The 19,263-nt window shown below is 34.6% G+C and overlaps 1 protein-coding gene across 2 annotated transcripts in view; it reads right to left on the bottom strand.

The window, feature by feature from the left end:
• The window catches only part of LOC114329469 (acyl-CoA synthetase short-chain family member 3, mitochondrial), a 96,297-nt gene that overhangs the window by 2,104 nt on the left and 74,930 nt on the right, over nucleotides 1–19,263 (bottom strand). For both annotated transcript variants that reach the window (XM_028278597.2, XM_028278589.2), the window contains exons 5-11: nucleotides 14,148–14,244; nucleotides 10,281–10,492; nucleotides 8,455–8,683; nucleotides 6,915–7,225; nucleotides 6,697–6,842; nucleotides 3,023–3,245; nucleotides 2,310–2,485 (exon numbers count right to left, since the gene is read on the bottom strand). In XM_028278597.2, coding sequence (XP_028134398.1) covers nucleotides 2,310–2,485; nucleotides 3,023–3,245; nucleotides 6,697–6,842; nucleotides 6,915–7,225; nucleotides 8,455–8,683; nucleotides 10,281–10,492; nucleotides 14,148–14,244 — 1,394 coding nt within the window. The remainder of the gene's footprint in view (nucleotides 1–2,309; nucleotides 2,486–3,022; nucleotides 3,246–6,696; nucleotides 6,843–6,914; nucleotides 7,226–8,454; nucleotides 8,684–10,280; nucleotides 10,493–14,147; nucleotides 14,245–19,263) is intronic.

Below are 19,263 nucleotides of genomic sequence, written 5' to 3'. Positions count from 1 at the left end.
TTAGTGGCCTTAAAATTTATTTACTTTAATTATTAAAAATATTGTACAAAATTTACGTTATTATTAATTAAATTTATGTCAGAAAATGAAATTCTGTAGTATTTTGCAATTATATTTATAAAACATAAATCAAAACTTTACAGATTTAGTAATTAGGTATTCAATATTGATACCTAACAACTATCGATTAAACATCGAAATCGGCCGTCATGCAAGCAAGAGCCTTCTGTCATTACTGTTATACGAAATTTTTATTTTGTGTAAAAGTAAAAGAATTCTTAAATCTTTTAAGTTTCGTATTAATGCGTGAAATGAAATGGTGTTTTGTTAATTCGATTATATATAGGACGGTCATAGATATGTAGGTGCTGATAATTTGTTAGCAAATATTTGTATTTATTTAGATTTTCTACTATCCATCACGGCAAATCAACTTCGCTGCGGCAGGCTACACGCTACACTTCATAAACAATGACGTAACTATTAACGGTATTTTTAATTTTTGGTATTTTACTTTAAGTGTTAAAATTAGTATATTATTTAAATATAAATACGATAAAACTGTTTAAAATATATTTATTTCGTTGAAATCATGATAATAGAAGTATAACTTCTGTGCGTACAAAGTACACACACTCTTTTTTCATTAGAAGGATGTAATTAAGTAAGTGTTAATGTTTTTTATGATTGGCGATAAAATTTTGTATGCACCACGTCAGTAAAGACTCTTGATCGAACTCGTCTGTTATCCGCCTTGCTCGCTACGCTCGCTCGGCTCATAATATCAGACTCGTTCGATAAAGAGTCACTTTACTGATTTGGTACATAAATAACTATTATTGCAAAATAAAAACACATACTCTGTCCTTTGAAAATTTCATATACATACTTTGAAAGTTTCAATAACACTTTTTTAGCAAAAAACTTTCTTTGTTCATATAAATATTTTAACTTAGAAAATAAAAGTGTATTATTTTTAAACAGATGTAATTGTTTAAACAATTTTTCACAAACAATAATCAAATTAGTTTGATTTTTGTGGAATTAAAATATGAACATACAACAGAATATAGAATAAGAAAATATTATATATTAGATGAAGATTGGAAGAAATTTTGGTGGAAATCAACTTGTGTGAATCGAACACCACTGTCCTGCGCGTAGCACCAAAAATTAATGTTTAAAAAAAATTCCTGACGGCGATTTTAATTTTGCAAATTGCAAATGAAAGGTACAGTATTCTTCTATTTGTAAAAATTAACTTGCTATCTGCTTTATTTTTAGTCCCGCAACATTTTGAAAAACGAATTTTTTTTTGCGAAAGCTGGATTGCGAAATCTATTGATCCGATCTTAACTAAATTTACAGTCCTGTTTTATAATATCATAAAGTTTTTCTGGGTGAAATATGAAGGTGTAGCAGAAATGGTTGAAAAACGTAAAATGGGAATACTTGTTTTTTTATTTGTTTTATGGCAATTATTGCTATTTTGCAACAAGGGTAACAATTTGAAAAAATTTTAAAAAATCTTATATTGTAAGAAATTTAATTATGCAACTTTTATTTTAGTGCAACTTTTCTCGGAAGTAAACACTTTAAAAGTTATAATCAAAAAACGAAGAAAAAAATCGAATTTTTCCTTCATTTTTTGACATTTTGATTATTTAAACAATGTTCCGGACCTTTTTGAGTGGGAGGATAACTCAATTATTATTATATGGGTTAATTCCAAGCAATTTCTGCAAAAAAATTAGGGTCACCTCTCAACGTCCATCTTAAAACAGATGCGCTCTGGACTATATGGCCCTTGCTGATATAGCTTAACAAGCGAATGGAGGTGCAGACAAAACAACGAGTTAGAATCTCTCTTGGGAAAGGAAAATCTACTGTGATATTGTATAAAGGCTAATAAACTAAGCTGGACAGGTCATGTTATATGCAGTAACGACAATTGCATCATAAACAATGTGTTTTGGGAAAGACCAGATGGGAGAATAGTAGGATTGTCTAGAAAAGGTGCAAAGATGCAGTCAAAGAAGATCTGTACTAAATAGTAGTGAGACAATGGAAAATAAAGGCAAAGGATCAACAAAAATGAGCAATAGTAAACACGACAAAGACTCACGAAATGTTGTAACACCATTGATGATAATGAACCATGAATGCCTGAACTCCATACATGAATGCTTACACCTCTGAAGAGGACAATTAAAAATTCTTCCAACCGTCTGAACACATGTTGCAACAATTCTTGCAAGCCTACTTTTAAAATAATTTTGAGTCACATATAATACAGCAATCTCACTTACCTTTTTGAGTTTATTTCTTGCCAAATCCGCCAAAGATTTTCGACAGATTTTTCCTGATCTAGTTAAGGGAAGTCCTCTGGTAGGGATTGCTAATTTAAAGGCAGCCACTGGTCCTAATTTTTCTCGGACCATACTGACTAATTCCTTGGAAACGCTGACATCACTTTGATCAGAATCTACGGTACAAATTTATGTCAAATATGTCAAAGTAGCAAAAATAAAAAACATTTTTAAGTATTAGGCAAGGAAGATAAACAAAAAAGGGTAACAGGTAATAGAAAACTCCTAAGTCTTATCAGGGAAAGTGAATCAATCCCTGCCTTCCGCAGATTCTAGATGTTTCCTGACCCGGGAAACTAGTACCTGCTAAAGATGCCTTGTCCAGGGTCACGGATGAAGTTCACAACGGCATCCAGGGCGGAGAAGAAGGTCTTTACAACGGTATGGAGGGCAGACGTGGCAGCCCCCTGGTTTTAGGGATTGTATAAAATCGAGGGGAAGAATCCCCGACATAAAATCCTGGTCCTCCAAGTTGGGGGTTTAGCCGTTGGACTGCTTCTCCAGTACTAGGAAAAACACAACATACCAAAAAAAAAACCCCAACCATGCCTCGGAGGTGTAGACGATAGGAGAAACATAAAGATAAATAAAAAAATTATGGGAAATGCAACAAAATACTCCATATTAAACAGATAAAACTTTTTGAAACTTACCTTCTTTCATAACAAATAAGCAGAGAGGAACTTCACTCTTAATCTCATCCGGTACTGAAATCACGCAGGCCATTCCCACTTCGGGATGGGAGAGAATGATATTCTCCAGAGCTAAAGTAGATAATCTATGTCCAGCGACATTGATGACGTCATCAGCTCTAGCAGTTACGTATATCAGGCCGTCTTTATCTACGTATCCGGCGTCCATTGTGTCGTAGTATCCCTAAAAGTATTAGTAAATCTATATTAATCAACAAATTAATGCAAGCAGGAAAATAGGGGTTTAAGGAACGTGGTACAAAATATTCTTCGAGATAAAATGATCCTCAGCTGTCACATCGAGTTAATAGCGCTATGTGAAACATCATACGTACAGCAGATACAAGCTACTCCAATGCATTTTACAGGGTAAAATTGAAGGAAAAAGGGCCCCAGGACGAAGAAGAATATCCTGGCTTGCTAACTTGAGAGCATGGTATAGAAAGACCTCAACACAACTATTCCGTTTAGCAATCGAAAAAGTCATCATAGCCAGAGTGATCGCCAACGTTCTAAATGGACATTCATCCTAAGAAAAAGAAGAAGAGACATCGTGGTGAAGGCTGTAAGGCAGTAGGCGAAAGTGTCACAAACGGTTCCTTTGGGGCAAAAGGTGCACCCCATCGTATTTAGACTTTACCCTCTGTGATAGTCTTTCCCTAGCTACTCGTAGGATCAATATGTTGAAGAAGAAAAAAAGGAAAACTCAGGGCCAAATGGTTTCCGAGGCCAAAACATCAAGCTACTTCAAACCCAAAACCACGGCTCCTTAAGCCAAAGAGCAGGGAACTTCTAGAGAAAAACCGAATGCCGAAAGGCAAGGAATCACAAAGTCTGTCAAAGTAACAGCATTGGAATATGTTGATCTCATGACAGATGAAGAGATTAGGCTGCAAAGCTATCTGGCATCTTTAAAGCCAAAATCAGCCTTGTGAAACAAGTCAAGATTAACTACAATTGTAGTGGCTTAAGCCAACAGAGCTGTAATCAAGGCCACTGAAAGGGCAAAAGAGATGTCGTCAAAGCCACTAGAAGCCATGGCAAAAGAAAAACAAACTTAGAAGGCCAAACGTCCTAAGTCTGACTGAAGCACACCTCCCGAAAGTGAAAGGGAAAAGGCTAAAAATGATGAGTGTGACTTTCAGTGAATGTGCATCTTCTGTTAAGGTTTCAGCAGTACTAACAGGATTCTCAGAAGTCTAAATGGATGTAGATCAGCTTAAGGTAGTCCAAAAAAGCATCTTGGTGGCAGGATCTCAGGTTCACTTCCTGAAGAGTATCCACAGGATTTCCTAGAACTTAACTGTGAGGATGATACAAGTGCGAGGTGCCTAACGGAGGTGATCCCTAAGGCCTTGGGAGAGTGCATCTCTCAGGGCTTTGGAGGGGGAAGATATACCAAAGCCGCATTCCTGTATCGTCTTCGTAGAAGATGAAGATGGGGAACGTTTTGAGCCCAAATTAATCCTGAATAGGCCAACGATAAGTAATCATCGATAGTTCAGAATACATTTATAGACAGTCTGGGAGTAGCAAAACCTTCAGACAAAGGGGTTTTATCGGCCTTCTAAATGGATTCGAAATCTCCAAAAGAGCCTCAGAAACTCCAAATGTCACCCTTTTTAGGAGTGGGAAAGCTAACTTTCCGATCTAAGAAAGGGAAGAAAAAACACTGAATGAAAAGCCAGTAGCAACTCGCTGCAAAGAATTAGTGGAAAATTCCCTTCATATCGGGGTTCAGGAACAGGAATAACCTACTTTAAGTGGAACCAGCCCACTTGTAAGAACCACTGTCCAAGAGTGTATTGGTCTCACAGAAGAAAAGGAAAGGCATCGGCACCAAAACAGAATCAGAACACATTAGTCCAGGGCGCATCTGTTTTGAGATGGACGTTGAGAGGCGACTTAAATTTTTTTGCAGAAATTGCTTAAAAATAACTCAAATAATAATATTTGAGTTATCCTCCCACTCAAAATGGTCCGGAACATTGTTTAAATAATCAAAATGTCAAAATATGAAGGAAAAAAGTTATAACTTTAAAACTATTCATTTCTGAAAAAAGTTTTACTGATATAAAAGTTGCGTAATTAAATTTCCTACAACATAGAATTAGTAAAAAATTAAAAAAATAGTCAGCCTTGTTGCAAAGTAGCAATAATTCCGAAAAAAAAACCATACAAAAACAAGTATTCGCATTTTACGTTTTTCAACCATTTATGCTACACTTAGGACCTTCATATTTTACCCAGAAAAACTTTATGATATAGTAAAACAACACTGTCAATTTCATTAAAATCGGTTTAATAGATTTTGCAATCCAGCTTTCGCAAAAAAAATTAATTTTTTTAAAATGTTGCAGGACTGAAAAACAGATAGCAAGTTGAATTTTATTTGCTTATAGAAATGTACTGTACCTTTCATTTGCAATTTGTAAAATTAAAATCGATTAATTGCCACGCGGCGTCAGGAAATTTTTTAAATAAACATTAATTTTTGATGCTACGCGCAGGACAGCGGTGTTCGATTCACACAAGTTGATTTCCACCAAAATTTCTTCCAATCTTTATCTAATATATTATTTTCTTACTCTACATTTTGTTGTATTTTAATATTTTAATTCCACAAAAATCAAACTAATTTTATTATTGTTTGTGAAATATTGTTTAAACAATTGCATATGTTTAAAAATAATAAACTTTTATTCTCCAAGTTAAAATATATGAACAAAGAAAGTTTTTGCTAAAAAAAGTGTTATATCAAAGGATAGAGTATGTGTTTTTATTTTGAAATAAACAAATTTATTTATTTTTATCGAAATGTAATAAAAATTAAAATGTACCAATCATTATCAAAGGTCATTGGAATGCCCAATCAGAACAAACTATCCGCTGTCCTGCGCGTAGCACCAATAATTAATGTTTATTTAAAAAAATTCCTGACGCCGTGGTAGTTAATCGATTTTAATGTTGCAAATTGCAAATGAAAGGTACAGTACACTTCTATACGCAAAAAAATTTCAACTTGCTATCTGCTTTGTTTTCAGTCCTGTAACATTTTGAAAAAATGAATTTTTTTTGCGAAAGCTGGATTGCAAAATTTATTTTGCAAAATCTATTGAACCGATCTTAATGAAATTTACAGTATTGTTTTAGAGTATCATAAAGTTTTTTTGGGTGAAACATGAAGGTCCTAAGTGTAGCATAAATGCTTGAAAAACGTAAAATGCGAATACTTGTTTTTGTATGATTTTTTCGCAATTATTGCTATTTTGCAACAAGGGTGACTATTTTTTAAATTTTTAGCCAATTCTATATTGTAGTAAATTTAATTACGCAACTTTTATGTTAGTACAACTTTTCTCGAAAATGAATACTTTTAAAGTTATAATCAAAAAACGAAGAAAAAAATCGAATTTTTCCTTCATTTTTTGACATTTTGATTATTTAAACAATGTTCCGGACCTTTTTGAGAGGGAGGATAACTCAAATATTATTATTTGAGTTATTTTCAAGCAATTTCTGCAAAAAAATTTGAGTCACCTCTCAACGTCCAAATGTACTAATATTTTTACAGATGCGCCCTGGTCTACATGTAAAAACATACAATTTATTCATTTTATTGTAAAAATACTTACTGAGAATTTACTGAAGTATGTTTTGACAAATCTTTCCTCGGCTCTGTACAGTGTTGATAAGGTTCCAGGAGGTAATGGTAGCTTAATAGCGACTCGTCCCAATTCATTGGTATCTGCGTCTGTGCCATCTTTTCGTAATACTTTTACTACAAAGAGAATAAGGATTTAATTATATTTTATAATATATATTTTTTAAACAAAACCAAAAATATATTTACCATTAAAACCTGGGAAGGGAAGTCCAACAGTGAGATCAGTAGCAGGGCAAGGGTTCTTTAATCCGGCACACATTCCTGTTATTCCAGAACCAGTCTCTGTTTGCCACCAGTGGTTTATAACAGGAGCTCCAAACATTCTTTCCGTCCACAGTTTCGTATTGTAATCCAAATGTTCCCCGGCCAACCATAGTTGTCTTAAACTGGAAAGATCGTATTCCATGCCATATTTTCCTTCTGGATCGGTCTGCTTTAGAAGTCGCATTGCCGTAGGTACCGAGAAGATTCCGTTAACTTTGTAGTCGTTTATTATCCTGAAAAAATATGTTTGTGTGTACGTGATTAAAATCTAATTTTGTAAAATCTGACAAACATAATTAAAATCTACAACGAAAGGGATGGAGGATATTAGAGCATCCACCCTATAATCCTGATTTAATGTCTTGTGACTTTCACATATTTGGTTAACTGAAGGTTGACACTCCATCTTTTGCGCGGTCGGCCGATACTTCTTCTGTCACATCAAATCTCAAAGGAATTTGTTGGCGTTCTTAGGCGCGAAGAGTCCAAGTTTCTGCTCCATTTGGAAATATTGAGAATACAAATAAATTCACCAATCTCATTTTGATTTTTTGATAGATAGATTTTTATCTTTCTAAATCTTAGGTGACTCATCGTTTTTTGTGGCACCAATGCGTCTCCGAACTTCTGCTTCACAGTTGCTATCGTTAGTTAGGTATACTATATCTGAGATAGTTGAAGCTGTCGACTATCTGGTATTCTTGCAAGTTTAACTCAGCTGAATAGTGTTGAATGTGTCTTTACACCATTATTTTAGACTTTTCTTTATTAATTTTATGGCCAACTTTATCGATCCATTCTTTTAAAGCCATCCTCATGAAACGTTCACCATCAATTTCACCATGAATATTGAATAAGTCAGGTGACAAAACGAATCTTTGTCTAACCCCTCTTTCTACTCTGAATTGTCTTGATAACTTCTGATTTAGTCTTACTGTTGAGAATATACATATAGAACTAGACTAGGATTTCTTCTAGAGAAAACTTTGACCACATCCAGTCAAACTGCCCCAGTCGTGCTTGTGGTACTGTTTGAAACCGACCCAGAAACATTTCCTCTGCGCCTTGAGCTGGTACTGATGATCGTTGTTTCCTTTCACCAGCGAGGAATAGGAAAAAAGTAATTATGTCTTAGAAGGAAAAACGGATAGGACGTGGTTTATCTCAATAAGGAATTGAGAGCAAAGCAAAGTTTCGGTTCCCTGAAGTAGACCGATTATCTACCGGGATTGTAGAAAAGTGTCTACCCACTACTCAAAAATTAGCTGATTAGCTCTAAATATGTTTAATTCTTATACAGTTTAATTCACACAACAGTAAAAAACAACACAAGAAATGGTACAATGATGACGCTATTGCTACTCTGTTATGAGAATGAGAAAGATAATATTATGGTCTCGCTTATTTTAAAGAAAGCGTGAAATTTTGTATATTTGGTCATGTTTTTTGTAAGCCAACTCACCTGTAGTAAGAACTGGGATCCGGAGTAGTTGTGGGTTTTCCTTCATAAACTACACTCGTCATTCCGTAACATAGAGGACCATAACACATAAAAGAATGTCCAACAACCCATCCAAAGTCACTGGTGGCCCACCATACATCGTCTGGAGTAAGGCCGTATAAAGTCTTTAAGTTATATACAAGAGTGCAGAGGTGGCCTCCAATCGGTCTGATGATACCTTTTGGTTCCCCTGAAAGAAGAAAAATAATAATTGTCGACATTGTTGTAGCTTAAATGGCATAATTATTGTAACAATAAGGTCTTTTGAACTATCTATGTAGCTAGTTCCAACTACTTTGGATCAAAAGTTTCTACCACCTGATGGACTGATTGGTCCCAAAACGTTTGTGTGATTTTTGTACTATAGATGTACCCACTTTTATCCAATTTGGATCATTTTAGATAAAATTTTAATAAATTTATATACCATTTACCTACAAGTGAAGTTTTACTTCCTTAGTAAGAAAAATAAAGTGGAATTGGTTTCAGTTCACACGTTTCAACAATTGGTTAAGCATTTGAAATTTTTTGCGCATATGGTATTTACAGTCCATTCTCTTCTACAATAAAGTAGGAACCAGTCATCTCAAGGCCAAATACAAGACAATCTATTGTTAACATTCCGAACTATAAGGGGAGTCAAAAAGAAGAATAGAAGAGAAACATTGTAAAGACAAAGGAAAGCATGCTAATCTGAGGGAGTAAATAAGTAAAACAGTTTATGGTTTAGCACAATTTGATTACAAGGTAAAAGACTGAGGAAAAAGATTACTTTCCAAAAACTTGTTTATTTTCTTCCTTAATTTTTTCCGGTTCCTTGTTTTTTTCTTTCTAATCTCCTACCTGTATTTATGACAAGTCTTGATTTACTGCTCCTATTTCTTCTTTGGGTGTCCTCTTATTTTTCTCCATTCCTCCTTCCTTTAGTATTGTTTTAACATTTCGATTCTTTGGTATTCGTATAATGCAACGAAACCATCTATTTAGCTCTTTGGAATCGTGTTTTGTCGTAATTATTGGTTTTTCATGCATCCTCATTTTTTCTTTATTTGTTCGTCTTCTCCAAATATTCTCTGCCATCTGTATTCCTCCGAAAATTTTTCTGATCACATTTCTTTCCAAGATATCTACTATCTTTCTTCCTGGTGTTTCATAATCCAAGTTTCACAGGTGTACATCACCGTGGATCTGATTAGTTCTGCTCCCCTTTCCCTTTACTAATCTCTTGTGTATCTCTACGTATTCAAATTCTGTCACTTTTCAAAACTGTAGACAGCCTCTTCTCCCTTCATTTTGATATAGTTGCTATAATTTGTTATTTCTCCTCTGGTTTATTGTTAGCCCGATTTTTTTGCTTCTTCAAATTTCTGGAAAAACTTTTTTTTAGATGTTTTTTCATTATCGCTAGTATCACCACATCACACATCATGCGCGTATGCTATGCACTGCTACTTGCTCTGTAACTGATAGCTGATACTGTTGGTAAATAGAAAATAGAGATAAAGAACAGAATAACCTCGGAATAGAAAAAAACATACTGAAGTCAATAAAAAGAGAAGAAAAATACAGTATTAACTAAACTGATTGAAGAAGGAAAAGAATACGCCCTAGATTAAAGTGGAACGGACAAATAAAAACAGCAATGGAGAAAGAGACCTCACTGAAGACGATACATATGATGACAAGGAGAATGGCGATTGGAATGTGTGGTAAATAATATATTTATTATTAATCCTGTAGGTTAATTTGACGATAAAAATTATATTGATGATAGTCAACTGACTTACCTGTTGTTCCTGATGTATACAGTATATATAAGGGATCGTTGGCATCTACAGGTATACAAGGAGCACTTTCACAATTTTTGATTGCTTCTTCCCAATCCATATCTCTGTCTGGATCCAGATCTCCGATCTCTACTCCTTTCCTTTGATAAATTATACATTTTGACGGCTTGTGGCTGGATAAAGCAATGGCCTCGTTCAGTTCAGTTATGTAACTGGAAGGAAAAACTTCATTGTTAAAGCAAAATATAAGAACGAACTATGAAGTTATAAGAAGTTATAATATGCATGATGTTATAAGAAGGTCTATACTCTATACCTAACTATCAAACATATAATGGAATAATACCTATAATGTTTCTGATTACACCTTGTGTATCAAATTAAAACCAATCTGTCCCCTAATCAGATTCTTTTCTTGTCTACCCGTCCATTACGGATGCTGGATATTACTATCGCCATTCTATCGTGAAAACGAATAAATATATGAAACAAAGGTACATACGTTGAATGAAGATATGCCAGAATACTTAAAATCTCGTGGAGTGACCGGGTTAAAAATGAGGAGACCCTCAGAAGAATGAAGTAGAACCAAGAAGTACTGACCACCATCAAATCTCGAAATTTAAAATACTTCAGACACATTATGCGAAATAAATCCAGGTATAACTCCTATAACCCATTCTGCAAGGAAAACTATTTGGAAAGCGAGGTCCAGGAAAAAGAAAAACATCCTGGTTAAAGAACCTGAGAACCTGGTTCAACACAACATATGTGCAGCTTTTCCGAGTTGCTGCAGATAAGATAAAGATTGCCATGATGATCGCCAACATTCGTCACCGATAGGTATATCAAGAAGAAGATCGTGAAAAGCCTGAAATAATGTTGAATCATCTTGTAGATTATACCTACTACAACTCTGCCAGCAGTGCTGTTGGTGGTCCCAAGCCCGGATAAAGGAGGACGAAATCTTAAGAAAGGTTCTACTGATGGACTACAAATACTTGCCTCATAGAGGCAGGAATATCCATCGGAACATCTCTAACGTGATGACCAGTGCGAGAAAAAGGAAAACGAAAAATATTCTTCAAATCGGTATATGGAACGTAAAATCACTAATCTGAAGAAAACTAGAAATAATCAAAGAGTATTGCGCGCTTTAAGAATGTCAATTAATGTTAGATAACTACTTATTATCTTATTAATCCTATATGTACTTATTCTTCTTCTTCTTCGTCTAGCCATTCACGTCTACATCTGAACATAAGCCTCTTCAAGTCTTCCTTTCCATTGTTTTTTGTTGTACGCTACTTGTAGCCAATTTTTCATTTTTCCCGGCAGTTCGTTTCAGATCATCTGTCCATCTCATAGGAGGTCTGCCTCTGGGTCTTTTGTGTTTGTATGGTCTCCAGGTTAGAATTGTTCTGTGCCATTTGTTAAGATCGCTCCTAGCTACATGTCCAGCGTATTCCCATTTCAATTTTAGTGATTTTTGTACCACATCGGTGACTTTGGTTTTCTGTTTTATCCATGTGTTTATTTTTCTGTCCTTAAGTGATATGCCAAGCATTGCTCTTTCCATCGCGTGTTGAGTGACTGAGTATGTTCATATTCTTTTTTGTGATTGTCCATGTTTGCGCCCCATATGTTAATATCGGAATAATGCATGCATCGAAAACTTTAGATCTGATGTAGTTGAATTTGCTGATTTCTGAGTATATAGTTCAGTTTGCCGAATGCTGCCCATGCTAACTTTCTTCTTCTTTTTATTTCTTCCGTTTGAATTTCCCTATTTAGTATTATTTTTTGTCCTAAGTATATATATTCTTCAACTTTTTCTATAACTTTGTTGTCTATTATTGTCATCGTTTCTTTGGAGTGCATGACTTTTGTTTTGTTTAAATTCATTTTCAGTCCTATTTTAGAAGATTCTGTGTGTAGTTCTGAAAGCATGGCTTGCAGTTCTTGTAAGTCAGTAGCTATCAGGATTATGTCATCCGCAAATCGTAGATTACTGAGGTAGCGGCCATTGATGTTTATTCCCTTATATTTCCAATTTAGATTTTTAAACACGTCCTCCAAAATTAAGGTGAACAGTTTGGGTGATAGAGTGTCTCCCTGTTTGACTCCCCTGTTTAATGGTACAGGGTTCGTGTATTCATTTTCATTTAGGTAGTATGTGGGTAGTATGTATATATGTACTTATTAATCTGTAAGAAATAGAGAGTCTCTCTTAAACAGAGAGTTAATGGAAAATGTGATCGCAAACAGCCATTAGTGGATTTGCATCTGAAGAAGAAGAACTACTTATACAGTCTACAGTGGTGTTGCAGAGCCAAATAAGGAGTTTTTTAATGATATGCAATAAGAGTTTACTGGCATGTTTTATTAGTGTCAATGTAGAGATAATGGACTGTGTTAAATGAATTGGGTTCAGAAACGGACTAGGAACCAGAGAGGAAAGGAATAATAATTAACGGAATATCTATTAACAACATAAGATATGCAGATGACACCGTGATTATGGCAAGCTCTGCTGAACAACTCCAACTACTACTAAACAAAACAAACAATTTCTGTGAAGAATTTGGACTAAAAAATGAATATAAAAAAGACCAAATACATGATAATAACTAAGAAAACAAACATACAAACAAGCATACATTTGGGAAATGTACCGATAGAAAGGGTTGATCAAAACAAATACCTAGGAACCTGGATTTCAGAGAAAAATGATCAAACAACAGAAATAAGGTCCAAGATAGAAATAGCAAGGAATGCGTTTATAAAAATGAAAACAGTTCTCTGCAACAAAGACCTTAGCTTAGAACTGAGAGTAAGAGCTTTGAGATGCTACGTGTTTTTGATACTACAATATGGACTTGAAAGCTGGACATTAAAGCAAGAACACATAAATAAGCTACAATCATTTGAAATGTGGTGTTACAGAAGGATGCTTAGAATAGCATGGACACAGAAGAAAACGAACACGGAAGTATTGCGAGAAATGGGTAAAGAATGCGAAATAATAAACACAATAAAAATTAGAAAGTTACAATATCTGGGACACGTAATGAGGGGACCGCGATATGAAATGCTAAGACTGATAATACAGGGAAAGATAAGAGGCGGAAGGAGTATAGGAAGAAGGAGAGTGTCATGGTTGAAGAATTTAAGGGACTGGTTTAGATGCAGTTCTATAGAACTCTTTAGACCAGCGGTAGATAGAGTAACGATAGTGATGATGATATCCAACCTCCGATTAGGAGACGGCACTTGAAGAAGAAGAGATAATAGTACTCCGAAGAATGAGAGAAGTGAGAACATAAGAAGGGCACCTATGTAATCTTCTTCTTCTCTTTCTTCTACGGCACTACAAATTGAGTCTTGGCCTCCTTTATTTTTTGCCTCCACCCTTGTTTGTCTGTGGCTGCTCTTCTCCATACACGGACTCCTAAAAGGGCTTGTTTACTGTTTACTGTGTCTTCCCAGCGCTTTCTTGGCTTTTCAACCGGTCTCTTTCCCTGCATTCTAGCATTCAGTGCTCTTTTTGGTAGCTTATCCTCTCCCATTCTTATCACATGTCCGGCCTATGTAATCTAGAACACATAAATACATGGGTAACAAAACCAAAACAGGAATGGAACGAACACATAAGCAGAATGGCAGGAGGTAGGATTGTAAGAATAGCATGAGACAAATCAGCAAATGGTCGAAGAAGTGTTCAGGGTTCACCAGAAAGAGATGGTGAGAAAATTTAAATACAGCAGCACCTTAATAGCAAAAACGAAATAGGCCTTAAGTGCCTATATATGTATAAGAAAGAGGAAGAAGCAGACTATTCAAATTTAGTATTATTTAAAGACTTACTTGACTACGCGACTGGGTTCTATTCCACAACTGGCTGCTATTATCACTTTTGGTTCTGCGTGCTGGATCCTTATACATAATTCATTTGCGGCGAAACCTAAAAATGCCAAAACAGTTAATATACCAAAAAACCTAAACAAGCAATATAAATATAGTGAGAGACAAAATCATGGAATAAATTCATTTTTTCGAGACCGAGTGATCTTGAAGACAAATCCTGAAACAGGCTGATTTTTATTTTTAAATTATTATTTTTTAGCATATATATCATACTAGTGACGTTATTCATCTGGGCGTGATGAAGTAATCAACGGTTTTGTTAAATGATAGTAGGGGTCTTGTGTCAGCTCATTTGAAATGTTATTCAATTCTCTATTCAGTAATATAAATTAACATAATTCTTTATACAGGGTGGCCGAAAAATATTAAACTTTTGATGTTCTTGAACGTTATGGATCAATTCTGGAGTTTAGATTTCCTATCTAATTATATTTTTTAAATCTTGTAAATTTTTAGGTCGATCGATGTAAACTTTTGATTTTAAGTAACTCCGTATGAAAAATCAACTGGTGTAAGATCTAGAGATCTTGGCGGAGGATCCAATGTCTGTAGTTTTGCCGATTTACTGTTCCAAATAAACAGAAAAAAAGAGTTTGCGAATAAAGCGTGGATTTTGATTACATAAATCTTGCATTTTTCTTGCAAACAAATATAAGACTAGAATATTAGATATTAAAAAATCATTCAATGATTGGGGCTATAAATTGATTTTACTTTTTAAAAAACTTTTTGATTTATGGGAAATTTTTAAATACAATTTCTAATTTTTACCAAGTATAAAACGACCACCGGGTCATTTTTTTAATGCAACGATATATTGTAATACTATAGAGAGAATGCCCTTTAAGTGGTCAACAAAAACAATAAAAGCGTTAAGTACCCTCTTACGATTCATTAAGGCTACAAATAAAAGAAGCCATGAAAAACCGAAATAAAGACGAGACAAAAACTGTCAACTTCGAAAACAATTATTCCTCTTTAATAGGATTCATGAAGTGCCATTGTTTTAGTGTAAACTAGAAATTTTGAATATTTAATCGGTTGTGAGGTAAGTACTTATTTCATGTTTATATACACGGGTGGAGAAAATAGGTGGGAAATGGGGTGTTAACAGATTTCACTTACACAGGTATAGGGACTTTAAAGTTTGTTACGCCACTGGCTATCTACTTTGTTATTCTTTTAGTAAAGTAATTACTTTACTAAAAGAATAACAAAGTAGATAGCCAGTGGCGTAACAAACTCCGTCGGGGCCCCCCGCAGGATTGGAAGTTAAAAAGTTACTAAATATACGACTTGTGTACAAACCGGTCAAACTTTTGAACAGGTCAAACTTACAGATCATAAAAACAATACATATACAAAGTAATTGGTAAAGCGCTAACGATAAATTTTATTTGAGGTGCTAAACAAGGGGAGATTTGGACGATTTTTTTTTTACCAAAAAACGGGCCAACTTTATTTTGAGCGTAACTCGCTTAGTTTTGATCGTAGAAACGTTTATAAAAAATAAAAATAAAGCTTTTTTAAACATTTAAAAAAATTTTAATGAGTTTTCCCCAAAAAGTGCTTCATTTTTTAGTTATTTTGACGAATAAGAACAATTTCTCATGATAATTGATGGATTCGACCGTTACTTGATGGAAGTTCATTTTATCTCACAATACAATACTGAAAACTTTTGTTTTCTATACTTCCACAAAATTTATTATTTACAACTATGCGACTACAGCTGTATATCACTTGAGAAAGGCACTCTGCCGAAACAGCTGTAGTCACATAGTTGTAAATAATAAATTTTGTGGAAGTATAGAAAACAAAAGTTTTCAGTGTTTTATTGTGAGAATTTTTCATGAGCTTTAACTTTGCTTTTACTGTGTATCGATTGACTTCATGAATAGACCATTTTTTTTATAAGCTACATTTTTGCTAAAATTATTTTTTTAATAATATTTAATTCGAGAAAAATGTTTGAATTTTTTTTTGTTGAAAAATAAACAATTTCACTCGCAATAACTCAAAAAATATTGAACAAAAGTTGTAGTCCAACAGTTGTTACTGGGCTATCGGTGTATACATGTACTGTTTATGACAACTTACATTTTTCATCTTTATTGGTATAGAATAAAATAGAATAAAAATTAATAAATTATTACATTATTGCATAGTATTATTGATTTTTTGGAAAGCAACTATGCTGACCATTACACTATTGATGAGAGGAACAACTTTCTTCGTGCACTATTATCAGCGAATATATCTACAATTTTATTAATACATATCTATCTGATGGACAACTTTATTTTCAATACTACACTGCTTAAAAAACGTTGCGTATGTATGCGTAAAATAATATAAAAATGACAAATGTTTACATATCTTAGACAAGATGAGGCCCCCCGCAAGCTTCAAAACTTAAACATGTAATCCATCTCCTGTATAATAGATTAGATAATAGAGAAGTTCCTGTAGAATAGATGGACAACATACAGAATCTATAGACATGCGCAATGGAATAAGGCAGGGGACTCATTGAGCCCAATTCTCTTCAATTTAATGGTGAATGAAATCGCCAACAGCATCAACAAAGGAAGAGGATACAGAGTGGGAAACAAGGAAGTAAAAATACTCTGTTATGCAGACGACGCAATATTGATAGACCATGCTGCGGGGGCCTCTGTTACGCCTCTGTAAACTACTACCGATAATAATTGTATCGAAATACTAAAATTTAGCATTTAATGTAAAGAGAAAGCCCATTTCTAGATTTAGAAATATTGTTCGGCAAATTCGGCAATTCTCAAATCTTTCAATGGTCACGTACAAAGCATTATAGTTTATTGTAGTCACCCTAAAAATTTCGGAAGACCGGAAAGGATTAAGTTTATGATGTGAGATGATTCACTTGCCGAACATGCCTATTGAGAAATTTACGTTCTTAAATTTAAACACACAACGTAAAATAATTTAACAATAACAGATGTTTACCTAATATCAGACGACAAGATGGGGCCCATGATCGATTGGGGCCCCCCGCAAGCTTCATCTGCGGGGGCCTCTGTTACGCCCCTGTAGATAGCTATCAAAACGGGCAATAAAATACGCAGTCTACTTAAGACTACAAAGGGACTGCTACAGGGCTGCTCCACATCCCCTGTCCGGTTCAAAATATTCCTGGAGAAAACCTTGAAACCATGGAAAAGAAAGTGCTAAGGAATGGGTATAACAGTAACAAATGAATAACTATGTACCCTAAATTTTTCTGACGACCAAATAGTGATCGCACAAGACGAAGATAGCCTCAGTTTTATGATGAGAAAACTGGAACAGGAATACACAAAGAATGGAATGGAAATTAACCTAAAGTAAACTGAATACCTAACAACGGAGGATACAGAAATACAACAGCTGGAAATAGACGAAGGTAAACAAATCAAAGGATCAGACAAGTAGGTACATACTTCTTCTTCTTCTTAGCCTTCTATCGTCCACGTTTGGACATAGGCCTCTCCCAACTCTCTATCCTGAGCAACATATTTCCAATTCGTTCCGGCTACTCTTTTAATATCATCAACCCATCTCATCTGTGGTCTTCCTCTCGGTCGTTTACTTTGGCAAGGTCTCCAATGTTGTATCGTGGCATTCCAACGTTGGTCTTTTTGTCTAACAGTGTGGCCTGCAAAGCTCCATTTATGTTTGGCAACTTTTGTTGTTATGCCCTCGCCTTTTGTTTTTGATCTTACCCAGTCGTTCCTCTTTTTATCTGACAGTCGTATACCTAACATTGCTCTTTCCATAGCTCTTTCTGTTGTGGCTAATTTATTAATATTTGCCTTGGTTAGGGTCCAGGTTTGACACCCATATGTCATGATAGGAAGGATGCACTGGTTGAATACTTTGGTCCTCAAATATTGAGGTATTTTGCGATTCTTAAGTATCCAACCAAGTTTTCCAAATCCTGCCCATGCTAGTCTTGCTCTCCTATTAATTTCCGCACTTTGATTTTCTTTGTCAAGTTTCAGGATTTGGCCTAGGTAGATATATTCCTGGACTTTTTCTATCTCACTGCCATTTATAGTTATGCGTCTGGGGTCATCTGTGTTTGTCATTATTTAAATTTTTACATCTTTATTTTACCATGATGTCCGTTTCTCTTTTGTCTTATGTGGTGCTTTCTATATTATGGTCTCACATACAAATGTACTTTCTAGTAGGTAGTAGTCACTGGCTATTTCAAAGCTTCTTGTCACTCTTGTCTCTCATTCAGCTTCTCTCTGTTTTTTTTGCACTATACTCAGGGCAGCTTTATCCATTAGGCAATATAGGCAGTTACCTAGGGCGGCACATTATCAGAGGTCGGCAAGAATACTATACAAAAAATATTTGTATATAAAAATTATAGATCTGGGTTCTGTCATTAAAGAGTATGAAGCTCTTTCAAATTACTTTACCGCAAGGAAGCCACAAAATTGTGCCCAAATAAAACATATAAAGAAATAAGAAAGATAAAACGAAAAATTCAATTTGACGAGGGGGCCGATGATGAACTAAACTTTTCAGCTAGTGATGAGATGAAAATCCACACATTCTATATTATAATCGACACTCTGATAAGACACCTGAATAGACATCTGGAATCTTATCGACTTATTTATCAACGTTTTCGTATTATTAACAGATTTGCCAAAATTAAGCAATGAAGAAATTATTAAAGAAGCTGAAAACCTGATACAAAATCAAGACGACTAAGATACATCATTCATACATGAATGCATTCACTTTAAGGGTCATTTGGATATCACAATAAAATCACCAATTGACACTATACTTAGTAAGGTCAATAATTTATTCTTTGTTTCTTGATATGACTTCTCTTATATGATCATATGTGTATCTTTTTATGTTAGAAATGTTCATTCATGATCATTATGTTATTGTCCAAACAGAATTCAAGTAGTATTTTTCCATTGTTGCTGATTTTATTCTCTTCGTATGGTCCTATATAGGTATCGTCTCATTTTTCTACGTCTTTTCTCACCCTAGCATTAATATTTTC

This window comes from Diabrotica virgifera, chromosome 7, assembly GCF_917563875.1.
Source record: "Diabrotica virgifera virgifera chromosome 7, PGI_DIABVI_V3a".
Taxonomy (NCBI): Eukaryota; Metazoa; Arthropoda; class Insecta; order Coleoptera; family Chrysomelidae; genus Diabrotica; species Diabrotica virgifera.
Note: the sequence above shows the minus strand (reverse complement) of the source record. Positions and strands in the feature narration are given on the sequence as shown.